This window comes from Abramis brama (genome assembly GCF_963993115.1).
Source record: "Abramis brama genome assembly, chromosome: 1".
NCBI lineage: Eukaryota > Metazoa > Chordata > Actinopteri > Cypriniformes > Leuciscidae > Abramis > Abramis brama.
Window position 1 is genome coordinate 48,850,861 of NC_139963.1, and position 24,778 is coordinate 48,875,638.

Consider the following 24,778-nt stretch of genomic DNA (forward strand, 5'->3'; position numbering starts at 1 on the left):
AATACATTTACACACCTGCACACGCATTACAATCACATAAGGACACATTTAGTCACATTATCCAAAATACATGTTATATAGATATGTTTTTAGCTAAGTCTTGAATGTAGCCACAGATTAAATATTATGAAGTGTAAGGGGTAGTGAATTCCATAATTATCACTAATTATCGCATTAACACTAAATGACCTTCCACCTACAGTAGCCAACTGGAAATGAGGGATGGACAATAAACAAAGTTAAGCTGAACTAAGGGACCGGGCAGGGCGGTAAGAGTACAGTAGATCAGACAGATACGGAGGTGCAAGACCATTTAATGCCTTAAACGTTAGAAGTATACCTTAAAGTGAATACGTGATGCCACGGGTAGCCAGTGAAGGTCATGAAGCAGAGGAGCAAATGTGAGCAGAACACCTGGTGGAGGAGACAACTCTTGTTGCAATACATTTTTTGGGCAGATTAAGAAATAGAACATTGCAATAATCCAGACGTGATGTGATTAATGCATGAATTAAGGTTTCAGCATCAGCTAAAGTGAGAGATTTATAAATATTTTATATTCATTAATATAGCCATACATGATCAATGCATATATTGCAGTACATAAATGTATTATGTAATAAATATTGCATATTATATCTTGCAGCATATTCCCATTTATTTTTGGGTGAAACGACAAGATCAGAGCTTTTTTCTTGGTTGTGCAAATGTTGTACACCTCCCCATCTTAACAAACTTTCAAGACAATCAAGTTTATAAATGATCAATTCTAAAAACTAATTTATAGGTGTCTTTGTAAAGAAATGCTCGCTTATATGTAGCCTTGGAGCCGCTGCTGTGACGCTGATACGCTGATACGCTTCCAGTTTGAATACCCTCGCGCAGCTGCAGTGACGCTGTAGTAAGGCTGACGCGAAGCTCAAGCTTGCGTTGTGAAACGGCCGTTAGGAAGTGGTTTCTCTTTCCCCTAAGCATTCGCGCTTAGTCTCACTGAAAGCAGACGGGAAGCACAGTATAGTTCACTCTCTAATACATATGTCCTGTTTACGGTCTCTTTGTAACTTTATCACAGTGTATATTGAGTTAAAACATGGTGCTTTTAATCGTGATCTGTCTATAATTGCTTCATTCGTACGTGTGTTTTTCCATGCAGGAGTGAGAGACTAGGACTTCCAGTGTGTTGTTGCTCATTTTGCCTCTTACTACTCTTCTTTAAAGGTATGTTTGCACACTTAATGTTTTTTTTTTTTTTTTTTTTTTTTTTATGTTTCCATGTGATTGAATAGCAGTCTAAGATATAATACTTGTTTGACTAACATCGTCAGTTATCATATGGTTCAATCTTATTCAATGACATGGCAAGATTGTACCAAAAATACTTTATATCACACAATATTTACACAAATTTCTTGATGTGTTTTCATGATGGAGTGTTGCAAGTATGTTTAGTATTTTTTATTTGCTGTAACTGTTATTACATAGTTACATTTTGTGAAACTAAATATTTTGTTGCCTACATGTATGTGCAATTACATACATTCATGCCTTTGAGCAATTCACGCTTCCGGTGTGTTTTTGCTAATTTTGCCTCATAGCCTACTACTCCTCTTTAAGTAAGGGATCATGTAGGCTTCATCCAGCCAGTTGTTCTCTCAAAATAACCCCCGACAGGGTGATGAGGACCAGACGCGAAGCGGAGATGTACAATGTCCCGCTTATTACACGGCTACTTGCCACATAAGTAAATAATTAGACATGAATTATTGATCTGAGTTGAAATATTTTATTTGGTCTTTAAATGCAAAGCTTCCGTGGAGAGAGCAGTTGCTAGCGCGGCAAGTTCAAACTAGAAGGACATTTAAAAGATACGGTTTACAGTCATACCACTTATTACACAGCATTTTGCCAAATAATTATGGGGATAAGATATATTGATTTTTAGATTAAACAGTTTTAAAATCGTACCTGTTTGTGTCTCATAATCCAACAGTGTTAAAAAACAATAGCCACAATGGCAGCAGCAGCGTTTGTATGAAACAAGAGAGAGCGAGTACACGATGGATGGCATAATTACATAACTGTACGCAAAATTGATTCGACTGAGTTTTTAATACTTTATTAGCTCACCAAACGCAAAACTTCCACAAAGAAAAACCGTTCAGCGCTGCTGAATTTAGTAACCCGGATGAGTCTGCGTTATCTGTTTTGTTCATCGTAAAATGTGTGGGTAAAATAAAACACATGTAAAATAACACATCATAATTTTGTGTTAATATTAGCACATTTCGCGGATGCAAACTAGTCTATTTGATGTGCAGGTTAGCCTAGACATACAGAAAACACCTTTAAAGATGTTTATGAATGTATGCAAAACTGCTTGAGAATATGCTTGGCAGATGTTTACACAGATGAAGCGTTCTTTAAAGGGTCATGAAACCCTGTTTCCGCAGCAGTCAGTTCTCACCACAGTTTTGAAAAAGGCTACAGAAGTGGAGGTGGTTAAGCTGGAGGAAGAGGAGAGACTGACAACACAGCAACAGCTTCTGATTCAGACCGTTTCATTTCGCTCTCATTAAAAGCATTGTAAGAACTGATTTTCCTGCTAAAACAAAACGCACCCTGCAATAAAGCCATAAAATGCACCATGGACAGCAGATAGCAAAGACAGAGCACAGAACCTTGTCCTGCCCAAACTTATCTCCTTGTCCCCTTGTTTGACTTCAACTCATCCCCCCCTCTCCTTCCTCAAGGCACTGAAAGTTCATTAAGAATGTCTATTTAACACATATGGTGTATCTTGTGAATATGTTGTTTTTCCTTTTCATGTTTGGTGTCATTTTAAGGGGCACAGTGCGATTGGTAAAATGGTCTTAATTTCATTGCAGTCATTGGTTTAATGAAAAAGATTGAGAACTTAGGAGAATCCTGTATCTCCTCTCTGGCTGATATCTCTTTACGATATCTCAAGAAACCAGGTGCTACCCCCCTGGGGTACACGGATTGGCCCAAACAACTCTAAACAACATTTGTATAACCCCCTTTTGTTCTGGCCTGGTATTTAAGGCAAGGGGACAGAGCATACTTTGGGACTCTTTACCAGGATCATCCCCCATAGTGATGTTTCAGTGCTTTCCGGTTGGAAAGCCCTGACACATTACTGTGTCTTTGTCAGGAAAACATTACTTACTTTTAGAGTCATCTTTGAGTAAATGATGTCATGTATTTTCTGAATTGGCTTTTAATAATTTACTTCTGTAATTGGCATGATACATTTTTACCTGACAAATAAATGTTACATCTTGATTTATTCTGAAGTATTCTGAAATCATTATTTTAATATATTAAGGAGGCTGGTGCTACCGCAAATCTTAGTTAAGGTAGGTCAAACTAAAGGCGCATGTATGAACGGAGCAGTAGGCACGTCATCTGAAGACCTTTTGATTTCTGTCTATCACTGATTTAGCAAGTTGTATGGAAATGGCTAAATTAAACTACACTCTCTTGTTCGAGTGAGCAGTAGGCAACCGACTTTAGAGGTATTAGCAAACCCTACATCCTCTGACTAAAATCAGAATTAACAAGTTTGTGTCCGTGAGAAACACGAACTGGCCGACGTGATCTCTGTGCGGCACTGGGTCCATAATGAATTAATAACTGAAAGTATGGGATACTCAGAATAATCAAAGATCTAAATTAATTCATAATCAATATTTATGATTATTTTCTAATCAGAAATACGATCTAAATTTGATTATCATTTGAAATTGGAGTCAGATTACGCATAGAGCTAAAGTAATACTACAACTAAATTCCAATAAATTAAGTGAACTTCACTGGAGCGCTGAAAAGACATACACGTATTAAACCTTTGCCAGGCCGTTGGATTCCGTCGTTGGGCCAATGGATGGTCCTTACAGCATCAAAGCTTCACACAAATGCTCGCTGCAAATTATTATTATAGACTTATTTTGCTGCGGTATACAGTGTTATCCACAGGATAATATATAACATTTTAAATATGGATATTTTTCTTACACGAACGCATCGCTTCACTTCAGAAGGCCTTTATTAAACCCAAGGAGCCGTGTGGATATTTTTTTTATTATGGATGGATGACCTTTTGGGCTTTAAAATCATGTCCTCTATTCACTCCCATTACAAAGTTCAGAAGAGCCAGGATATTATTTAATATAACTCTGATTGTGTTCATCTGAAAGAAGAAAGTCATATTCACTTGCGTGCTGCCTCGGAAGAAAGTTTTGTACATTTTAACGATACATTTATTAATCTGGTGTTTTTTTGAGAGTTCAAAATGAAGAGCTCCAGCCCATGTTCAGTGTACAAATTAAACAAAGAAATAGTCTATGCACTGACTTGTACCTGAACTTTAAAGGGGGCTCCAGAGCTCATGCGCTAGAGATGTGCAGATCAGCTCTAACTTCACCTGAATCCACGGTTAAAAATAAATCATCCACCCGCCAATCGCTCAAACCTATGATATTCTCTGATTTAGATATCCGATCATCACATTACAATTATTCAAATTCTCAGTGTTAAACATGATGATATGGTGACATATCACACTGAAGAAGGCTGCTTTTAAATTAATATTTAAAATAAAAGCAAAATTACATTTCCTTAGCCTATAAACACAGGCTTTACTCCCTTCAAACTTAAATTGTTTTGAAATCTATAGTCAAAAAAGACTTGACCCTCCCTTCGCCAGCAATACATTTTTCTATGACCCTCCAAAATGATTGTGAAAAAAGGCATGACCCTCCCCGATAATTTATTGATTACTTCTGTACTGGTTTGCACTTGGCAAAGATGATAGCCATTGACTAAACTCCTGCTTTCTCATCTTACCAGGGCTCTAACGATAGACCAAACCTACAATTCGGTTCGTATCACGATTTTTGATTTTAGATTTGAAAAATATCATGTTTTCGGTGCTGATGCGGTGGTGACGCATTAATGTAACATGTAAGGGTGGCGCTGCCAATAAAGTATCTAAAAGCTGCCACAAAGAACCGGCAAAAGTAATGATTATGAATATGTCAAATATAACAAGGAGAAATTTTAATTGTTTATTAATAAACAAGTGTTTTCTGTGTCAGTGTCGGCTGCAAAGATGAAGTTGACGATGATGACTCGTGATCTTCGCAGTAGTGAACGCGCCAGAGGGAAATGCACATTTCATACGGATTACATAAGTAGAGAGAAGTCTGTTTTCTTTCGTTTTGAATTGTTCTGATTAACAGTAGACATTGCAAGCTTTCTATATATTTCTCAGGTCTGTGAGACAAGTACCATATACGATGAGTTTCGGTTCATTTATGAGACGAGAGTCCAGTTCATGCGCCTCAGTGTCATGATGATCTATTTTCTACTATATTTTCTACTTCATATTTATTAAATCCAGGCAATTGGTTGATGAAACATTGATTAAAATTAAGATACCGTTAATAAAAAACGAAATTCACTTTAAAGAAAGGCTTTGTGCTTTCTGTTTGAGGTCTCTGTGAAAGTTTTAAAGTCGCTTTCAGAGCGGTCATGTCCGTAACGGAGAACTTTCATGTCCGTAACGTTGATTTTTTTCCTCATAAATGCGAACACGAAAAATAAAATAAAAAGAATATTTTATGTTCTGTGGAGGCCGACCCTTCTTCATCCGGTGGGTATATTACTTTTGTTTTGTGCAGTGTAATTCATAGAATTACTAAAAAATATTTTGCTACCTAAAAGTTAAAGATTTTTTGTGTCACGTCACATGTGTATTTCCCTCATATTAAATATAAAACACATGTGTAGACTGATATTTTTCTAATGTCTGGAATTCATTTATTAAGGGAGTATGGATATATAAACAGACGTTTCAGTATTAAATGCATTTTCTGAGAATTTATATTTCAAGTTTTGAATGCAAATGTCACATCCATAATGCTGGAATTGCCCAATTTTAAAGAATTTATCCTCAACTAGTTTTTTGGTGTAGGTCTACGTATTTTATTATGTTAACTTCAAATAATACTAGTAATTTAAAAATGTGGTAGCCCTACATCTTACACATCACACTCCACTGTTATGGTGGCAATTTCAGTAGATTTACTCACTAACATTGTTGTGGTAACACAATAAGAATGGAAACTAAAATATGGTAGTATCGCGCTACAGCACACATTCTATCAGCTGCAGTTCTGGCGCCTCAATCCCAATACTGTAAAACACAACGTACATTCATATCACATGTTAATGTTAATGCAGCGGTGGAGTTCACTCACAGGACACTGCACTTATTCGCAATCACAAAAGTTAATTATTTGCTCGTGATTTAAAGCTTTGCCGGGTAAACATTTCATTGGTGTTCTGTTCTGACATGATGCACTTCTTCTGAGCGTGTACTGAAGTGCGCGCGCACTGTCAAACAGAGCCAAACTGGATTTTTGTTGGGTCAGACCCATCTGATAGCAATGGGGGGCCGAGACCAAGAGAGCAAGAAAATCCTGATGATCACGGATCATGCTCTGTTTATGCTCCCAAACTTCTCACTACTACATGGCTTAAGGGACCCCCTTTTCATCATGGCAGTATAACTCTGCCATCAAAAGAGAAAATCAGATTTAAGATAATTTATCCAGATGATGACACAGAAATTCATCCTAAGGTGAAAATACTGTCCACCTGTGTGTCTGAGAATTGCCTGAGCTCAAATTGATGGGAGCGTTTTTCCAGATGGTAGTCTTTAGTCAAGGCTGTAGCTCACCTTACACATATTGCTTACTGTTACACTCATTCAACAGAAGATGGAGATTGGGCTTGTTGGCACAACTGCAAGAAGGTGATCTCTGTGGACTCACTGGAAAGAGCAGAGAAGGAAATTATAAGAAATGTGCAGCAGAAAGTTTATTCAAAGGAAGTGCATCCGATCAAACCATAACCTTTTCAAACAAAGCCCACTTGTTAAGATGAATCCAATCGTTGATAGTGATGGTCTACTCCGAGTTGGAGGACGGATTCGCCATGCAGGTCTTGAGCTGAAAGAGTCAACCCGTGTCATTATTCCTGGAAGGAATCTGTAACACAGTTCATTGTTATGGGAAGGAGGCGGGAACCAGCGAACATTTAAAGACTTTAATAATAAAATAAACAAATCCAAAATAAAGACAACTGGCCCTCACGGACGTCACATATAACAAAACACAACATAAATCCAGGCCTGGCCTCTCTCGTCCTTCACTGTTGTTGCTCCTCCTTTTATGCTTCCACTCCTCCGTGAGAGATACGAGACTGGTGCGTCGCACAGGTGTCGCTCATTATCAATCACGCTACCTGCCTCACTCACACTGTCCTCCTACGGCCCTCAACCTTGTCCTGCTCGCCACATAATCATATAGCAACTCTGCTGTTTTAGATATTACCATGAAAATGTTCAACATCAGGGAAGGCATTTTACAGAAGGAGCCATAAGAGCAGGTGGCTTGTGGTTAGTTGGAGGAAAAAGGCTTATTAGTAAGGTACTAAACCAATGTGTTACCTGTAGGAAGCTCATAGGAAAAGTAAGGGAGCAAAAAATGTATGATCTGCCAGCAGAAAGACTCCAAGTAGACCCTCCTTTCTCTTATGTTGGACTGGACATGTTTGGTCCATGGGAAGCGTCAGAAAGGCGTACACAAGGAGAGCATGTAAACAATAAGAGATGGGCAGTATTGTTTACTTGCTTATGTATAAGGGCAGTCCATATAGAAGTGGTAGAGGAAATGAGTTCTTCAATCTTCATTAATGCATTGAGAAGCTTCTTTTCATTGCGTGGTACAGCCAAGCAACTACGTTCAGATTGCGACACTTATTTCATTGGCCTATGTAAAGAAACGGGGATAAGTTCTCCTGAGGAGGATGGTGTGCAAAAGTTCTTACAAGACCAGAGATGCACTTGGATCTGTAATCCTACCCACTCCTCACATATAGGAGGAGTATGGGAGTGTATGATTGGGGTAGCATGTCGTATTTTGAATGGGATGTTGTCTTACTCATGAAGTGTTAACTACACTGTTGGCTGAGGAGGTCACGGCCATAATGAATGCACGCCCTTTGATTCTTGTCTCGTCTGTTCCTGAGAATCCTCATATTCTAACACACTCTATGCTGTTAACCCAGAAAAGTGGCAAATTCTTCTCTTGACATTGACATTAGTAATAATAATAATAATAATAATATGTTTATTTTCTATAGCGCCTTTCAAGAACCCAAGGTCGCTTCACAATGCAATACAAATAACAAGCAAACAGCAAGCAAACAGAGACAAAGGCCATCTGCTTATAACAGACAAACAATTGACATGAATCAAAGAAAAACATATTGTACTATTTATCAAAGCATACAATTATGACAAAGTAAGTAGCAAATAGGGCTGAGAAAGTGGAGAACAGAGGAAACAGTGTCGAGGATACTTATTTATTGGGCAAGCTTGAAGATATGAGTTTTAAGTTGTTTTTTGAAAGACCGGATGTTGTCGGTCGCACGAAGATTCTGGGGCAGCTTATTCCAAAGCTTAGGGCCAACAACACTAAAAGCCCTACCGCCCACCGTAGAGAGTCTGACCCGGGGTACCACAAGTAGGTTTTCAGTGCTGGACCTAAGGGCCCGAGTTGGAACATATGGCTGTACCAAATCAACAAGGTATTTGGGTGCCGGGCCATGTAAGGCTTTATACACTAGGACTAACAGTTTGAATTGGATGCGGTTTATGACAGGAAGCCAGTGCAGTTGGTGAAGGATAGGAGTGATATGGGCAGATTTTTTATTATATGTGAGGGCTCGTGCAGCAGAGTTTTGTACCATTTGTAGGCGGTGTATTGCTTTGGAGGGTAGTCCGCTGTATAATGAATTACAGAAGTCCAGTCTGGAAGTGATGAAAGCGTGAATGACAGTTTCCGCATCTATAAAGGTAAGAGAGGGGCGAATACGAACAATATTCCGCAGGTGAAAGAAGCATGATTTGACAGTCTGACTAATGTGTGAGTGAAAGCTGAGCGTGGGGTCGAACAGAACTCCCAGATTCCGTACAGTTTTTGAAGGCCTAATCTCAATACCATCTATATCAATAAAAATGTCATGTCCGGGTGAACTCTGTGATCTAGGGTTAATCAACAGGATTTCCGTTTTACCAGCATTAAGCTGTAAAAAGTTAGAGGACATCCATGTTTTAAGGTCGTGGAGGCAGGAGATAACTGAAGAGGGTGGAAAAGATGAGTTGGGATTGATCGTGAAGTAGATTTGAATATCATCAGCGTAGCTATGAAAGTTGAGGCCATGCTGTCTGATGATCTGGCCTAATGGTAGCAAGTAGATCAGAAATAGAAGCGGACCAAGAACAGAGCCTTGGGGCACACCGTGAGAAACAGACACAGAGCGTGAGCGATTCTTACCTATCTTAACAAATTGTTGTCTATCACATAGATACGAGGTCAACCACTGAAGTGCCGCACCCGTGATGCCTATTGCAGACAATCGTGAGATAAGTGTAGAGTGGCACACAGTGTCGAATGCTGCACTGAGGTCAAGGAGAACCAGAATACTATGTGCACCAGAATCAGAAGCCAGAAGGAGATCATTTAGTACTTTTAGAAGAGCTGTTTCTGTGCTGTGATATGTACGAAAACCAGATTGAAGGGGTTCAAAGAGATTATGTCTCTCTAAGTGTGATTGCAGTTGTGCCACAACTACCTTCTCAAGTAGCTTGCCAACGAAAGCGAGGTTTGATATTGGTCTATAGTTGTTATGAGTGTGGTTGTCGAGGATGGGAGTAATGGCCGCTACTTTCAGATTAAGCGGAACAGTGGCAGTGGCAAGAGACCTGTTAATAAGGTGGGTAATAGGTTGAATGAGTAAAGACAAATGAGTTTTTAGAAGGTATGTTGGAATAGGATCAAGTGTACAGGAGGTCGAATTTGATTTGTTAATAATTTTTTCAACCACAGATGTAGTAGTGAGTGAAAAAGTGTCTAGCGGACAACCAATCAAATATGGAGTTGAAGGAGTAGTGGCAGTAGAAGAAAACGACTGATAAATGTTGTCAATTTTTTGAAGGAAAAAAGACTGAAAACTTTCACAAAGATCAGCAGAACCAGTAAGAGCTACGGTGGATGGTTTGACCAGTTTATTTATTTCTGTGAAAAGAGCTTTAGGTTTGCATTTAGCTTTGTTAATAACAGTAGAGAGATAGTTAAAGCGTGCGATGTTTAGTGCTTCTTTGTATTTGACTACTGAATCAGAAAAAGCTATGGCATGGACAAGAAGGGAGGATTTGTTGTGGAGTCTTTCAAGATGCCTACATTGAGTTTTCAGAACTCTGAGCTCAGGGGTAAACCAAGAAGAGGAATGAGTAGACGGAACAGTTCTAGTTATTAAAGGAGCAAGCTTATCCAATACATCACCAATCGATTTATCATAGGTAGAAACTATCTCATCAGGACATAGCAGATTGAGTGAAGAAGGAAGAGCAGAAACAGCAATGGCAGCGGAGAAATTTTCAACAGTTATAGTTTTCAGATTTCGGTAGGATATAATGGTGTTAGTTATAGGTTTTACAATGGGAAGTGAGAAATCAAAGAAAATTTGTTTATGATCAGAGATGCCAATATTATGACCCTGAACATGCACATTGTCAATACCAACAGTACAGAGCAGATCAAGAGTATGAGAGTGAGAATGTGTTGGGAAATCGATATGCTGAGATATTTCAAAATAATCCAGAACAGACAAAAAGTCTTTTGCAGCAGTACAATCAGAATCAACATGTATATTAAAGTCACCAAGCATCATTATTCTATCATGCCGGGCAAAAGTGAGAGTGAGAAGTTCAGTCAGATCAGAGCAGAAGTTTGGGTTGTTTCTAGGGGGTCTATAAATCAATAGAATCAGAAGCGGAGCAGGGCCAGCAAGTTGAAGTGAAAGACATTCAAAACTTGGAACATCCAGAATGTCATATTTAGTCACTTTGTAATTGTTCTTAAAGATCACTGCCAGACCACCACCTCTACCACTAAGTCGAGGTTTTGTCAGATAACTATATCCAGCAGGGGTTAATAGGTTCAGCTCAATGAAATCGTCAGGTGTTTGCCAGGTTTCAGTCAGAAAGAGTAAATCCAGGTCTCTCTCAGTTGTAACTTCATTCAGTAGTGTACCCTTGCCAGTCAGGGAACGGGTGTTCAAGAGTGCGCAGTTGTGTCGATGGGGAACATGCGACGAGTAGGTCACATCTTTGGTTAGGGGTATGAGAGTCCTGGCGCGGGGGAGAGTCACATCGTTACTATGGTAACGCTCCGATCTCGGCGACAGGATCACAGGTATTGAGAGACAGGAGTCGTAGTTATAAAACCATCTACGTTTAGCAGACCGATGGATATAACGTGTGCGACGTGCAATTCCGAGAGTAGTACACAAATTAAACGTGGATGATTCCAGACGGAGTAGACGATTTAGGTTGTGCAGTTGCAATGAAGTATAGTTTAAATCCATACCGTGAATGAGAAGCAGAACAAGGCCAGCAAAGCCCAGGGCCAGCAGTCTCAATGCCGGAGAGTTATTCAAATCAAATCAAATCAAGTATATTTGTATAGCGCTTTTTACAAAACAGATTGTATCAAAGCAGCTTCACAGTATTAAAATAAAATAATACAACAAAGTTTGTTTCTAGTGGAATTTATTGATTGATAGAATAAAATTAAATATCCCCAAAATATCCCCAACTGAGCAAGCTAAAGGCAACAGTGGCAAGGAACCGAAAAACTCCATCAAGTGACCTAATGGTGTCCTAAAAATGGCAAATGGCAGTTATTAATGGCAAAGTACATCTCTTTGCAGTTTAAGACAGCACTCACAGAAAGCCGAATGGCCACTCACTTTACTACAACACCACGTTAGCCAAACCCAGCTGATTTTAAGTGTAATCCACAAAACTAAGCTAAACAGCTCGCTAAACAAGTTAAAACTTGCCTACCTGCTGCATCAGATGTTATGGGACTCACAGATATGCAGCGGTAGAGGGCTCGCGGGGAGAGTAATGCGAGGCCGCCACGTTAGCCAGACCAAAGAGGGCAGAACCACAATAAAACACTATGCAATGAATAAGGGGAGACATACCCACCGAGAGTGCAGAGTGGTAAAGCCGAAACAGTGGGCAGAGGGCTCGCAGGGATTTCACAAAGTGAGACGCTGAACAGAAGTTAGCAGAGATTGTCCAAATTGTCCAGGGAATGTCAGGGACTTCAGAAAATGTAACATCCATGCAACAGATGCTTAACTCAAACATCCAACACTGTTCCATTAAGATTTTATGTCCCAAGAAAGCACATCCAGAAGCCAAACAGCAGGTTTATCCCGATTATATAGCCAGATTTCGTGTCCCGAGAAAAGAAAACATCCAGATTCTCCGTTCAGCAGTGCTGCCCAGAAGCAAACAGCACGATGTTGAGGATGAAACGTAACAAACAGAAAAAGTCCAGATTCTCCGTTCCAGCAGTGTCGCCCAGAGGCAAGCAACACAGTGTTATTAGAGGAAACGTAGCAAACAAAGATTTACAAAACAAAACAAAACAAAACAAGGAGGAGATAGTGGAGGAGATATACTGAAAAATCAGTGGAAACGTGTACAGTTGCTAGCTGATGAATTCTGGTATCGATGGTGTAAGGAGTATTTGTGTACTCTGCAATGTCGCCAGAAATGGCCACGTAAAGAACCCAATATCAAAGAGGGGGATGTCGTCCTTCTAAAAAAAAAACAAGTCAGAAGAAACGAATGGCCAATGGGTGTAATAATGAAAGCTCTTCCTAGCAAAGATGGGATGATACGGAAAGCTGAAGTGAAAATCGTCAAACAAGGTCTGACAAAGATTTACTACAGACCTACCTCAGAATTGATCTTTTTAATGTCCCCAAGCTAAATCCTTATTAGAGTGTGGTATCTTAAAGATGCCAGACGAGGAGTGTCCTGGCCCTGCCAGTTTTATGAGGTAAACTGACCTCTCATGGCTATGGAAGGTATAGCAGGAAGACAAACGAGTTACTAGGAGTGCTACTTGGGTGTTGAGAGGTGTATTCCTCTGGTGCTCTTCAGCTTGGAGATCGAAAATGTTTCCCAAATAAACAATAGTTCTGAGGCACTCACAAGGAAAATAAGTTAAAAAGCCTTTATTTTAAACTTGGCTATCCATTAAAAAACATGCCAACATGTTTCGGCCTCTGTGGCCTTCTTCAGGGTAAATTCAAAATGGCAGTCTGTAGACTGCATGCTGTATATCTGCATGTGGTCACATGACCTAGAAACACAGGTGCGCATCTGTACAGGTATCACCTGACAGAGAGCAATTACAACAATTTACTTTAGATAAGACAAGTCACATTTTCAATATTATACCAATTCCCACATCAAGAAAAATATATATATATAGCAACAGGTTACTTTATATAAGACAAGTTACAGAAACAGGTTACATTATGAAAAAAGATCTAATTTCATTTCATGATCTAATAAATATGTGCAGTCTCAGATGTTAAATAATTTGACACTTTCTATATTTTACCACTTTCCACATCAGGATACACTTTGAAATATCAATAGATACATATAACAAAACATTGACATGTGCATATAGTCAGTTACAAAAAAGGAGAAAAATCCAATTCTAGGATTAGACCAGGGTATTGATTAGCTTTTAAAGTATAAATCCAAAAGGATTCTCTTTGCAAAAGTTTTTTTAGTCTATCCCCCCTCTTGGTGATATTTTAACATGTTCTATCTCAAAGATTTTTAGAGTATAGCTACTTCCATGGTTAGAGCCAAAGAGTATTGGTGGTTGCGTGTTCTTATAGCATATTTGTGCTCTGCTAATCTTTCTTTAAGCTTACGCTTGGTTCTTCCTATATAAAAACAGCCACAAGGACATTCAAGTCTATAGACAACGAATGAGGTATTGCAATTAATAAATGAGTGTATACTGTATTCAGGATTTGATGTCACATCTGTAAAAATATTGGTCTTGACCATATTGTTACAGTGATTACAGTTTCCACACTTATAATTACCTCTTTTTGTGCCTAGCCAGGTTTTGTTCTGTACAGGAGGCATATAGCTTTTCACAAGACTATCTTTTAGAGTAGGGGCTCGTTTAAAGGTGATAGTAGGTACCTCCGGCAGTGCATCTCTCAAGACGGTATCACTTTTTATTATGTCCCAATTCTTCTTGAATATTTGCTTTATCTTATTGGCTTGACTACTGTACTGTGTAACTAAATAGACTTGGTTTGGCTCTTGTTGTCGCCTCTGTTTCTGAACCAACAGGTGTTCTCTGCTAATTTCTTTAACTCTATTGTCGGCTGTATCTAAGGTCTGTTTATACCCTGTTTTCTTAAACCTTTGAATCATGTCTGGAGCATTTTTATCAAAAACGTCTTCAGAGTCACATATGCGTTTAATCCTTTGAAATTCGCCAAAAGGGATATTCTCTATTAACCAAGGTGGGTGGTAGCTTTTTGCCCTCAGTATGGTATTCCGATCAGTGGGTTTTCTAAACATGGACGTGTGCAATTCACCTTTGTCATCTTTTGATATCTCCAGATCTAGGAAATGGATATTTGTTAATGAGAACTCTAGACTCAGCTTCAAATTGGGATTAGTGTTGTTAAGATATGCATGAAACTGTAACAGCTCTTGCTGTGACCCAGACCATATAAGAAGAACGTTGTCAATATACCTACCCCACCATACAATCTTACCGACATATTCATTTAGACTCGAATAGACAAATGTTTTCTCCCAGAGACCCATGAATAAATTTGAATAATTTGGTGCAAAGCAAGCTCCCATTGCTGTACCTTTTATCTGCTTAAAAAAAATGTATTTTGGAATAAGAAAACATTGTTAGTTAGTGTCCATTCTGTTATTTTTAAGATAAACTCTGCAAGGGGCATCTGTTCTGGTGGTCTCGTCTCCAAGTAATGTGACAAGGCCTTTAAAGGGATACTCCACTTTTTTTGGAAATAGGCTCATTTTACAACTCCCCCTGAATTAAACAGTTGAGTTTTATCATTTTGGAATCCATTCAGCCGATCTCCGGGTGTGGGGGTCCCACTTTTAGCATAGCTTAGCATAATGAATTGAACCGGACAAGACCATTAGCATCTCTCTCAAAAAAATTAACAAAGAGTTTTGATATTTTTCCTATTTAAAACTTGACTCTTTTGTAGTTACATCATGTACTAAGACCGACGGAAAATGTAAAGTTGTGATTTTCTAGGCTGATATGGCTAGGAACTATACTCTCATTCCTACGTAATAATCAAGAAACGTTGCTGCCGTACCATGAGTGCAGCAGGCGTAATGATATGACGCAGTGCCTGATAATAGTCCCCAGCTCGGTAGCCTATTATCAGGCGGTATGCGCTGCGTCATATCATTACGCCTGCTGTACTCATGGTACGGCAGCACAGTTTCTTGATTATTACGCAGGAATGAGAGTATACACAGCAAAAAGTCCAGTGTTAAATTAACTCTCCTGGGAGTTTATATGGCTCCAGAGTCAGTGTTAAAATATGAGTGTTAAATTAACACTCAAGAGTGTTAAAGTTAATGAGATAATTAAGTGATTCATTGAGTGATAATTGACCTATATTGAAGACACCTGATGTTAGCAAGCAGAATCACCAAAGGAGAAAAACTCATTTTTAAGACACCGTTATGGTGATCAGTGTTTGTTTTAGTTGGGCTCTTGACCCATAAAGCATCAACTTTACATTTTGTTTGGCTGTTGTATCTGAGTTATAACTCTCAGATGAACAAAGAGAAATGGTGATCAGGTGGTGTTGGTTATGATTTGATAATCATAATTTGACCTGAATATCAACTCTCATTTAGAGAGTCAGATTTACCTTGTTGATTACAGCAGCCTGTGATTCTACAGCAAATGATTTTTATCATTATCAATATAATCCAAAATATTTCTTAAAAATTGTTCTGATAAAAATACTTAGAAAATGACTTTATTTAGACACACTGACATCAATAATCAGCCTGTGAATCTCAACAATGGTGACAATAATAAAGCATGTTGCAGTGCCACCAATCAAAAAAGCAATCAATAAAGCATGTTCTGGGTGCCACCAATCAAAACTCATTCATGGCTCCCATCATGCATTGCGGTATGAATAAATTATGATCTGAATTGTCTTACTAATTTCCTTTTCCTAATTGAATATTCTGTTTGTCACCATAGTTGAGATTCATACACTGATTCTTGATGTCTGTGTGTGCCTAAAAGAAAGATTTTGTTTTATCAGAAAAACTTTTAAGAAATCCTTTAGACTAGTTAGAAAAAAAGATCTTATGCTGTAGAATCACAGTGATGCTGTAATCAACAATATACATTTAAGTCAGAGATTAGACTCTAAATGAGATCAGTGATTCAGGTGAAATTCACCAACAAAACCTGATCAACGTTATCTTTGTTCATCTGGCAGTTATAACTCAGATACAACAGCCAAAGATAATCTAATGTTTACAGTTTATGGGTCAAGAGCCCAACTAAAGCAAACACTGATCTCCATAACGGTGTCTTAAAAAATTTGATTTTCTCCTTTGGTGATTCTGCTTGCTAACATCAGGTGTCTTCAATAATGCTCAATCATCACTCAATGAATCACTTAATGAGCTCATTAACTTTAACACTCTTGAGTGTTAATTTAAAGTCCACATGAAATCAAAATTGACCATATTTACTTTGTTGGCCTAAATTGATCGTTTTGTGGTGAACAATTCATCCATGCAAGTCAATCCACACAAAAAATTTTTTTGGCTTCGTAATCTTTAATCAAAATCTGAAAATGCCCCTCCCCTCTGCATTGGAGGACCTTCCCTGATGACGTAGGTTTGAGGACTTGGGTTGGGAAACGCTTAACCACTCCCCTCAAACCGTTAGTCTGTAATGAGCGAGAGATGGAGAGGAGGAGCGCTAGAGTAAAACCCTGCCCTCTGTTCAATATTCCTTTTCACTGGGAAATACGTCACAACACTGGAGAAAAGTCGTTTGCAACTTCCGGTTCACGCGGACTTTAACACTCATATTTTAACACTGACTCTGGAGCCATATAAACTCCCAGGAGAGTTAATTTAACACTGGACTTTTTGCTGTGTAGTTCCTAGCCATATCAGCCTAGAAAATCGCAACTTTTCATTTTCCGTCGGTTTTAGTACACAATGTCAAGTTTTAAATAGGAAAAATATCGAAACTTTTTGTTAATTTTTTTGAGAGAGATGCTAATAGTCTTGTCCGGTTCAATTCATTATGCTAAGCTAAGCTAAGACCCCCAGACCCGGAGATCGGCTGAATGGATTCGAAAACGGTAAAACTCAACTGTTTAACTCTGGGGGAGTTGTAAAATGAGCCTATTTCCAAAAAAAGTTGAGTATCCCTTTAATCCTTCTTTGTGATCAATGTTTGTATATAGTGACTAGATAGTCCATTGTAACTAGAAAGGCAGTACCAATGTTTTTTTGCTTATTTAACACACATGTGCTGTCTTGGATAAATGAGGGCAAGTCTATTACAAATTGCTTAATATGAAAATCAACAAACTTGGATGCCGGTTCAGTCACTGACCCATTGCTACCTATGATTGGCCTTCCTGGTGGATTCTCCAAGTTCTTGTGTATTTTCAGAAGCATGTAAAAAGAAGCAATTCTTGGGCATTTACATTGTAGGAAATCATGTTCTTTTTTAGAAATCCAGTCTTCACTTTTTACATGTTTAAGCATCTCCTCTAGTTCACTCTTAATTTGTTCTATTGGATTAGATGGTAAAGGCTGATAGTACTCACGGTTATCCAGTGGACACATGGCCTCGGTGATATACTAGTCTCTGCCCCCACACTACCACTGCTCCTCCTTTATCTGCTCTTTTGATGATGATTTCGTTGTTAGTTGAAAGACACTTTAATGCTTCTTTTTCATCCTTTGACAGGTTGTGATTCTTTTGAGTTTTTTTATCAGGTGCGAAGAGTTTATTCACTTCATATGTAACTTTTGTAGAGAAAGTGTTCAGAGTCGAATTATGTAAGGCATAAAAGTTGACTTGGGCCTAAAGTGTGTCTCTTGGTAATAAGCAGCTGTTCCGCTATAGTTGGTACACTTTTAGCTGAAGGTTGCGATAAAATTTAAATAAGTCAACTTTTGTTTGGAACTCCTTAGTTGGGTTTGTAGGTGCAAAGGAAAGACCTTTTGATAGAACTGAAATCTGGCTGTTTGAAAGTGATATACCAGAGATATTGGTTACTTCTTGTTTTTCTTCCTCATGCTCCTTTTGGATGGACTGCCTCGTCTTCGTCCTCGTCTGGTCTTGCGCCTTTTCAAACAAAAGAAACTAGCAAAATTCAAGAGAGACCAATCAGACTATAAAGGAGAGAAAGTCTACACGTGGAGGCAAGGACGCAATCGAAATGCACAGATAGAAAGGAATAGAACTGTATCGTTTCAACTGCCAAGTAGTGATGATGACCACTCTGCAAGTGAAAGCCTTCCTCCTGTGGATTTTTTAGGCACCAGACCCAAAAAAAGACAACAGAATACTAAGGCGAAAAGGCGCAAGACCAGACAAGGACGAAGACGAGGCAGTCCATCCAAAAGGCAGGAGCATGAGGAAGAAAAACAAGAAGTAATCAATAAAGGAGAAGTTTAGTGTGAGCGGCCCTTAATAATTACGTTTTTAGTTAAATAAATTAAATATCAATCCAAATGTTGGTGTCAAAATTATGTCACTATTGTATTAATTAATGTAATATGAATGTATTAATATTACATTAGATAATTGTCATTGATCAAATATGTTTTATATTTCTCACTACTGAAATACGGTATTTGTATATAATGTTTTAAAAATAATAATTGAAGATCAATGTACCTTATTCAAGAACATTTTCAGGAACGTATCATTTTTAAAAAGGCATAAAAATTATTGTAATATTTATAGCTGTTGTTTACTTTGTTGCATCATGGTTCACTGTTATGTCCTTCACCTTCATATCTCTTGGAATTGTTTTGATATACTGAAAATGAAATAACTTTTTGTCATTGATTTCAGACCTGATGGAAGAGAGCGAGGAGAGTGAAGAACTGAGTGAAGTGGAGGAGAAAAACCTTTGTCGCTCAAAGACTAAAAATAAATTTTTAAAGAAAAGAAGAGCCAAGAAATCTACAACCTGCACTCAGTGTGGAAAGAGTTTCTCATACAAACAAAGTCTTGAGCGTCACATGAGGATCCACACTGGAGAGAAGCCGTTTACATGTGATCAATGTGGAAAGAGTTTCACACGTAAAGCAAGTTGTGAGATTCACATGAAAATTCACACTAGAAAGAAACCATTCAACTGCACTCAGTGTGGAAAGAGTTTTACATACAAACCAAGTCTTAAGCTTCACATGAGGATCCACACTGGAGAGAAGCTGTTTACATGTGATCAGTGTGGGAAGAGATTCGCGAGATCAGCAAACTTTAAGAGACACATGAGCATCCACACCGGGGAGAAGCCGTTCACTTGTGATCAATGTGGAAATAGTTTCACACGTAAAGCAAGTTGTGAGTTTCACATGAGAATTCACACTGGAGAGAAGCCGTTCGAATGTGATCAATGTGGGAAGAGTTTCAGGCGACCAGAACACCTTAAAGAACACCTGAAAATCCACACAGGAGAGAAGCCGTTCACATGTGATAAATGCGGCAAATCATTTCGTGTGGCATCAACCCTGAAGGCACACCTGGCTGTTCATACGAAGAAGAAGCCGCATTCATGTTCTGTGTGTGGAAAGAGTTTTTCACGGCTGCAATCTTTAAATATACATCAGAAAATACATGGTGTAAATGGTGTAAATGGTGTAAGAGCTCACATGTGCTTTGAGTGTGAAAAGACTTTTATTTCAGTAAGCATTTTAAAACGGCACCAGATAATTCACACTGGAGAAAAACCTTACATGTGTTCACACTGTGACAAGAGATTCAATCGGTCAGAACATCTGAAAAGACATGAGAGGATCCACAGCAGAGAGAAGCTGCACACGTGTGATGAGTGCGGAAAGAGTTTCTCTATTAAAACTCACCTGAAGTCACACTTGAAGATCCATGCAGTGGAGAAACCACATCAGCACAGTCTGAGATCACGGTAAGTAGTTCATCTTTATGTGCTGAGAAACAAAATCTGGAATCTTGAAGTTAATTTGGCTTGTGTGCTTGTGTGCCATGTCACCTTTATTTTTCATTTGCATTTATTCCAGAGAAATTTTATTTACTGCTGTAAATTGACACGATTGGTAGATGTTTTCACACAGTGTTTACTCGTTTACAAAACGAGCGTACAACAGAAAATTGGGTGCACGTTTTTTTCCATGCAAAAAAATTGGCATTTATCAATATGGATTTGTGTGGTCATGTTTAAATCTCACGTCAGGTATCAGTTATTGTGAACGCAATCTGGTGAGGAATTGTTATGGGAACATTTACTGTAGATTTATTCTCCTGACCGACAAGTGCTCAATAACCACATGGTTAAAATGTAAAATTAAAATTAAATTATAATAGATGAGAAAATACCACAATATTTTTTTTTTTGTTTGGCTTTGCATGCACAAATAGCAACATCAACAGAACATTAGGATTCACACATCACGCACCTGCATTGCTTGTGTGAACGGAGAAAAACAGAATAATATAAAATGAATAAAATAAATAGCCCTATACAAAATATTTAATTTAATTAACATTTTAAGAAAACAAAATAAAAAATAGGGCTAGTATTGGCTACCCTCACGCATTGTATTTGTTATTTTATAGCCTATCTTTATTTTATTAAATCTAACTGATTGCACGGGCGCCTTGTGCAAACACACACACACACACACACACACACATCGGTTCTAGCATTGCTAAATTGACATTTCAGACATATTTAGCCAAACTAAAATACAGGCAACCAACAATTAAAGTTACACTGCTCAATCTAAATGGTTTGCTGCACAATCTTTGCCAGTCAGCGCACCCAGCGCCCTTCAACTACACACAATTTTGCGAATGTGAAGGATTATGTTTTTTTAAGGTAAATAAAAACAAAACATTTACAATATCACTATAAACCTGGCTATTTCAGTTGCCCTCCTCACTCCACAGCAAATCCTTTCAATTTAATGCTATTTGGAACAGGGCAAGAATGAAAAATTAGTAGCTATAAAATTTATATTAAATTTTTAATTAAAACGCAAATTAGGCTATTCATTATAAACAACGGTAAGGATCCAAACGTTTCCATATCCCTGATGTAACATTTGGTTGTTAAAAAAGCTTTGTACTTCACTCATATTCATATATACAGGTTATTTCATATTCATATAAATTAATTTAATTATTTGCAATTACGAGATTGAGGGGTGTTTTTGGAGTAAGACGAATTTCTTTTCGTAAGATTACTTCCTCTTCATGACCGGGTTTCCTTTCTCTATGTGTCGTAAACTATAGGGTAAGGCTTCTAAAAGTTGGGGCATGATATTTAAATGAAGATTGTTTTCAGCCGCCACATTTATCAATGTACGATTAGTTGTACGATGTACGTACAATTAGTTGTTTCAGCCCTAGTTAGTTTGTTTGTTTTTATCATCAAATACTATTTAAAAATAAATAAACATCATTATACTGAAGAACAAAGGTTGGTGTTTAGGTTGGAGAATATTTCAACTAGTTTCTTTGCCCTTCAAAGAAATGTGTTGACCAGTAAGATATAAACTTTGTCACATGCCCAGAGCTGCTGCAGACACACATTTGAGAGCATTTGGTGGCACTAGTGAATCAGCATTAAAATTACTTACGGAAAATTACGGAATTACTTAAAATAAAACATTAGCATTTCATGAACACTTTGAATTACTTAAGTCATGATTAGCAAGATAATTGTGTAAAATAGTCCACTGAAAGTAACTTTTGCCATGTGAGATATTAAAATGTATGCCCTATTGTACAAGCATGAAATTATTTTTCCTTCAGTCCAACACATATTTGTTTAAAAGTTGGTGTGAAAAGATGGTCTGTCAACAAATTCTCACATTTTTGCATAGCTTAGAGGCCAATCAGCTTGTGTTGTGTAGGAAACAGATCACATGTCAAGCCTGGGTCATCTAGAGTTTCATGACCAAACTAGTGACTTGTAACACAAATCATCTTAATGACATTACAATAGATCATAATTGTGCACAGCAGTTGTTGACCAGATATGATGGGATTAAAATGACTATTGAACTCATCAGTGATCTTGACTTTGAGCTTCACTTTTCATTTCACATTTGTCTCTCATTTGAAATCTCACATGATTTAATGTTTCTTTTAGACGTGATGGACGTGAACAAGAAAGGAAAAACAGAAGCCAAAAAATCTGTCTCCTGCCCTCAGTGTAAAAAAACGCTTCACATGAAAATCAAGTCTGAAGATTCACATGAGAGTTCACACTGGGAAGAAGCGGCACAGGCTTTTAGTAGCACCTCAGTGCAGTACACAAGATCCAGGGGGCGGAGTTGGATCTTATATAAGGGGTGGAGATTGGTAGGTTTAGGGTTGGGTTTAGGAATCAGGGGGTGGAGATGGAGATCTGGATCCGACTCCTCCCCCCGGATTTCGTGTTCTGCAGTGAGGACCATCTCCAGGCTTTCGCTCTGAAATCACATCTACTCTCATTCTGAAGAAAGACCATTTAACTGTGATCAGTGCGGTAAACAGTTTCATTGGGCTTCAGTCCTGAAGAAACACTTGAAGATTCACACAAAGGAGAAGATTCATTCGTCATATTACAGCAGAAAAGACACAGCGGTGTGTGTTTCAGTGCAGGAAGGCCTTTACTACAGAAGATAAACTGAAAGACCACCAGAAAATTCACACTGGAAAAAAACCTTTGAAGTTCAGGAGCTGAAGAAGAGGCCATTACACTTTTAAGAGAAATTAATCTGATATTAATTTTGAACTCGTTCTTCATTGTTTTTTATCAGAACATCTAGTTTATCTTCCACTTCTACTCTTCCATGCAAATGCAAGACTTTCATGTATCTTTGAAACTGGACTCTTTTCTTCTCTTCTTCTCTTAAGATGCTTTGGCTCTTATAAGTCAGTAAAGAGAGAGATCTGTCTCATTCTCCTTCACTTTTACTTAATGTTTGTATGTGCTTCATATAATGATTGATTAAACTCTTTATCAACAACTCATTGTTATTGTCCACATTTTTTATTTTATGCTCATTCTTCTTGAATCAGGAATAATTTTAGTTCTGAAAGCCGTGAAATATTGTTTGCTTTTTGATCTCTCCATGTTGTTAATTTCTCTTTAGAGATTTTAAATGTCTAAAAAATTATATTTCACCCACACATTACTGACATTGAATGAGATTGCTGTCTGTCTACATTATTAACAGTTTCACCCTTGATATCCAGTATCATATATACATTTCAAAGAGTTTGATCTAGTCAGTTTGATGTTTCATTCACACCATGAGGCTTCATGAAGTCAGAACAATACTATGAACTTTAAACAACCGTTTTTAAATGATTACTGTCTCCATCTCACCACAGCTTTATACAACCAGCCGAACGAGCGCAACTGGAATATTAAAGCGGTTTGTAATCCTTGTAGTTCTTTGTGTGTGATTATGTAGAAGTTTATAGATGTTTTGTCGTTGTGAACAGCATTTGAATTTGAATTTGATGATCTATCGCTGATGGACATCTATGAGCCGCAAAGCACGAGTCGGGCCCCTCCCACCAGCAGTGATGTCATAAATGAAAATTTGTCGTGCACCTACTGCAACAAATTATTAATACCAACTCTTACCGGATACTGTGCCAGTAAAGAAAATAAGATGAACTTGGCCGAAAATGAACATGACTTTATTCATAAAATTGTATTAATATAACACTATCATTGTGTTGAGCTAATACTTTTTAATTATTACATGGAAATAAGTTTATAATCAACTAATCAATAATATGTATTAATCAGCACTCAAAAAACTGAGGTGTACAAGCATTTGAATTTCACATAAAGCAAAAGTTAAAAATAAATAAATAAATAAAAATAAAAAACTTTTACTCCAGTATAAAAAATAATGTCTGTTTCTAAATGCTTCTGAATATTAAACGATACATGGCTAACTGACAGATTTATTCAAATATAGCCTGCGTTAAATCATGAAGACATCACTAACAGGTTAAAAAATACGTAGGCTACTGTGTAATAAATACAGTGCATATGTTTAGTAAAATGCTCTAGAAACATTTCACAGCCTAGCCTATCCCGCGTCGGCTACGGCAGGATTTATTTTTTATTTTAAAGGGGTCATGACATGGTTTTTTCTTTTCTTTTATTGTGTTCCCTTAGGTGCAATTATAGTATTGCTATAGTTTTTTGGACAAAAAACATTTAAAATTTAGTGATTTATGACCTTTTCCCACCCTGTTTCTCATGCTCTGATTCAAACAGTCTGTTTTGGGGGTGTTTCCCCTTTAAGAGTTCAGTGTTAACACCCACTGTTATGATTGGATAACGTCAGTGCCTATGCATCAATTGTTAACGCCCCCTTGTCAAAACGTACAGATTTTGCGGAGCTGTGTTTACCGTTACCATAGTAACGGGTGATGCGTGCGAGGCGTTGGCGATTGCAATGATGTTTGAGTCGGAATCAGAGGAAATGAACCATCAACACAACTAAGAA

At 37.9% G+C, this 24,778-nt stretch overlaps 1 protein-coding gene across 1 annotated transcript; it reads left to right on the forward strand.

Annotated features, from left to right (window-relative positions):
- The first annotated feature begins 958 nt into the window (after positions 1–958).
- Positions 959–23,272, forward strand: LOC311080725 (uncharacterized protein). Its single transcript, XM_084110837.1, has 4 exons — positions 959–1,012; positions 1,154–1,218; positions 19,128–20,202; positions 22,411–23,272. The coding sequence occupies exons 3-4, from the start codon at positions 19,133–19,135 to the stop codon at positions 22,475–22,477; spliced, it is 1,137 nt and encodes a 378-aa protein (XP_083966963.1). The 5' UTR covers positions 959–1,012; positions 1,154–1,218; positions 19,128–19,132; the 3' UTR covers positions 22,478–23,272.
- The last annotated feature ends 1,506 nt before the right edge of the window (positions 23,273–24,778 follow it).

What these genes read in the sequence shown, in the direction of transcription:
- LOC311080725 (XM_084110837.1), top strand. Translation starts at nt 19,133, where the DNA reads ATGGAAGAGAGCGAGGAGAGTGAAGAACTGAGTGAAGTGGAGGAGAAA. An exon ending in CAGCACAGTCTGAGATCACG is followed by an intron (nt 20,203 to 22,410) that starts GTAAGTAGTTCA and finishes TGTTTCTTTTAG; the next exon opens with ACGTGATGGACGTGAACAAG.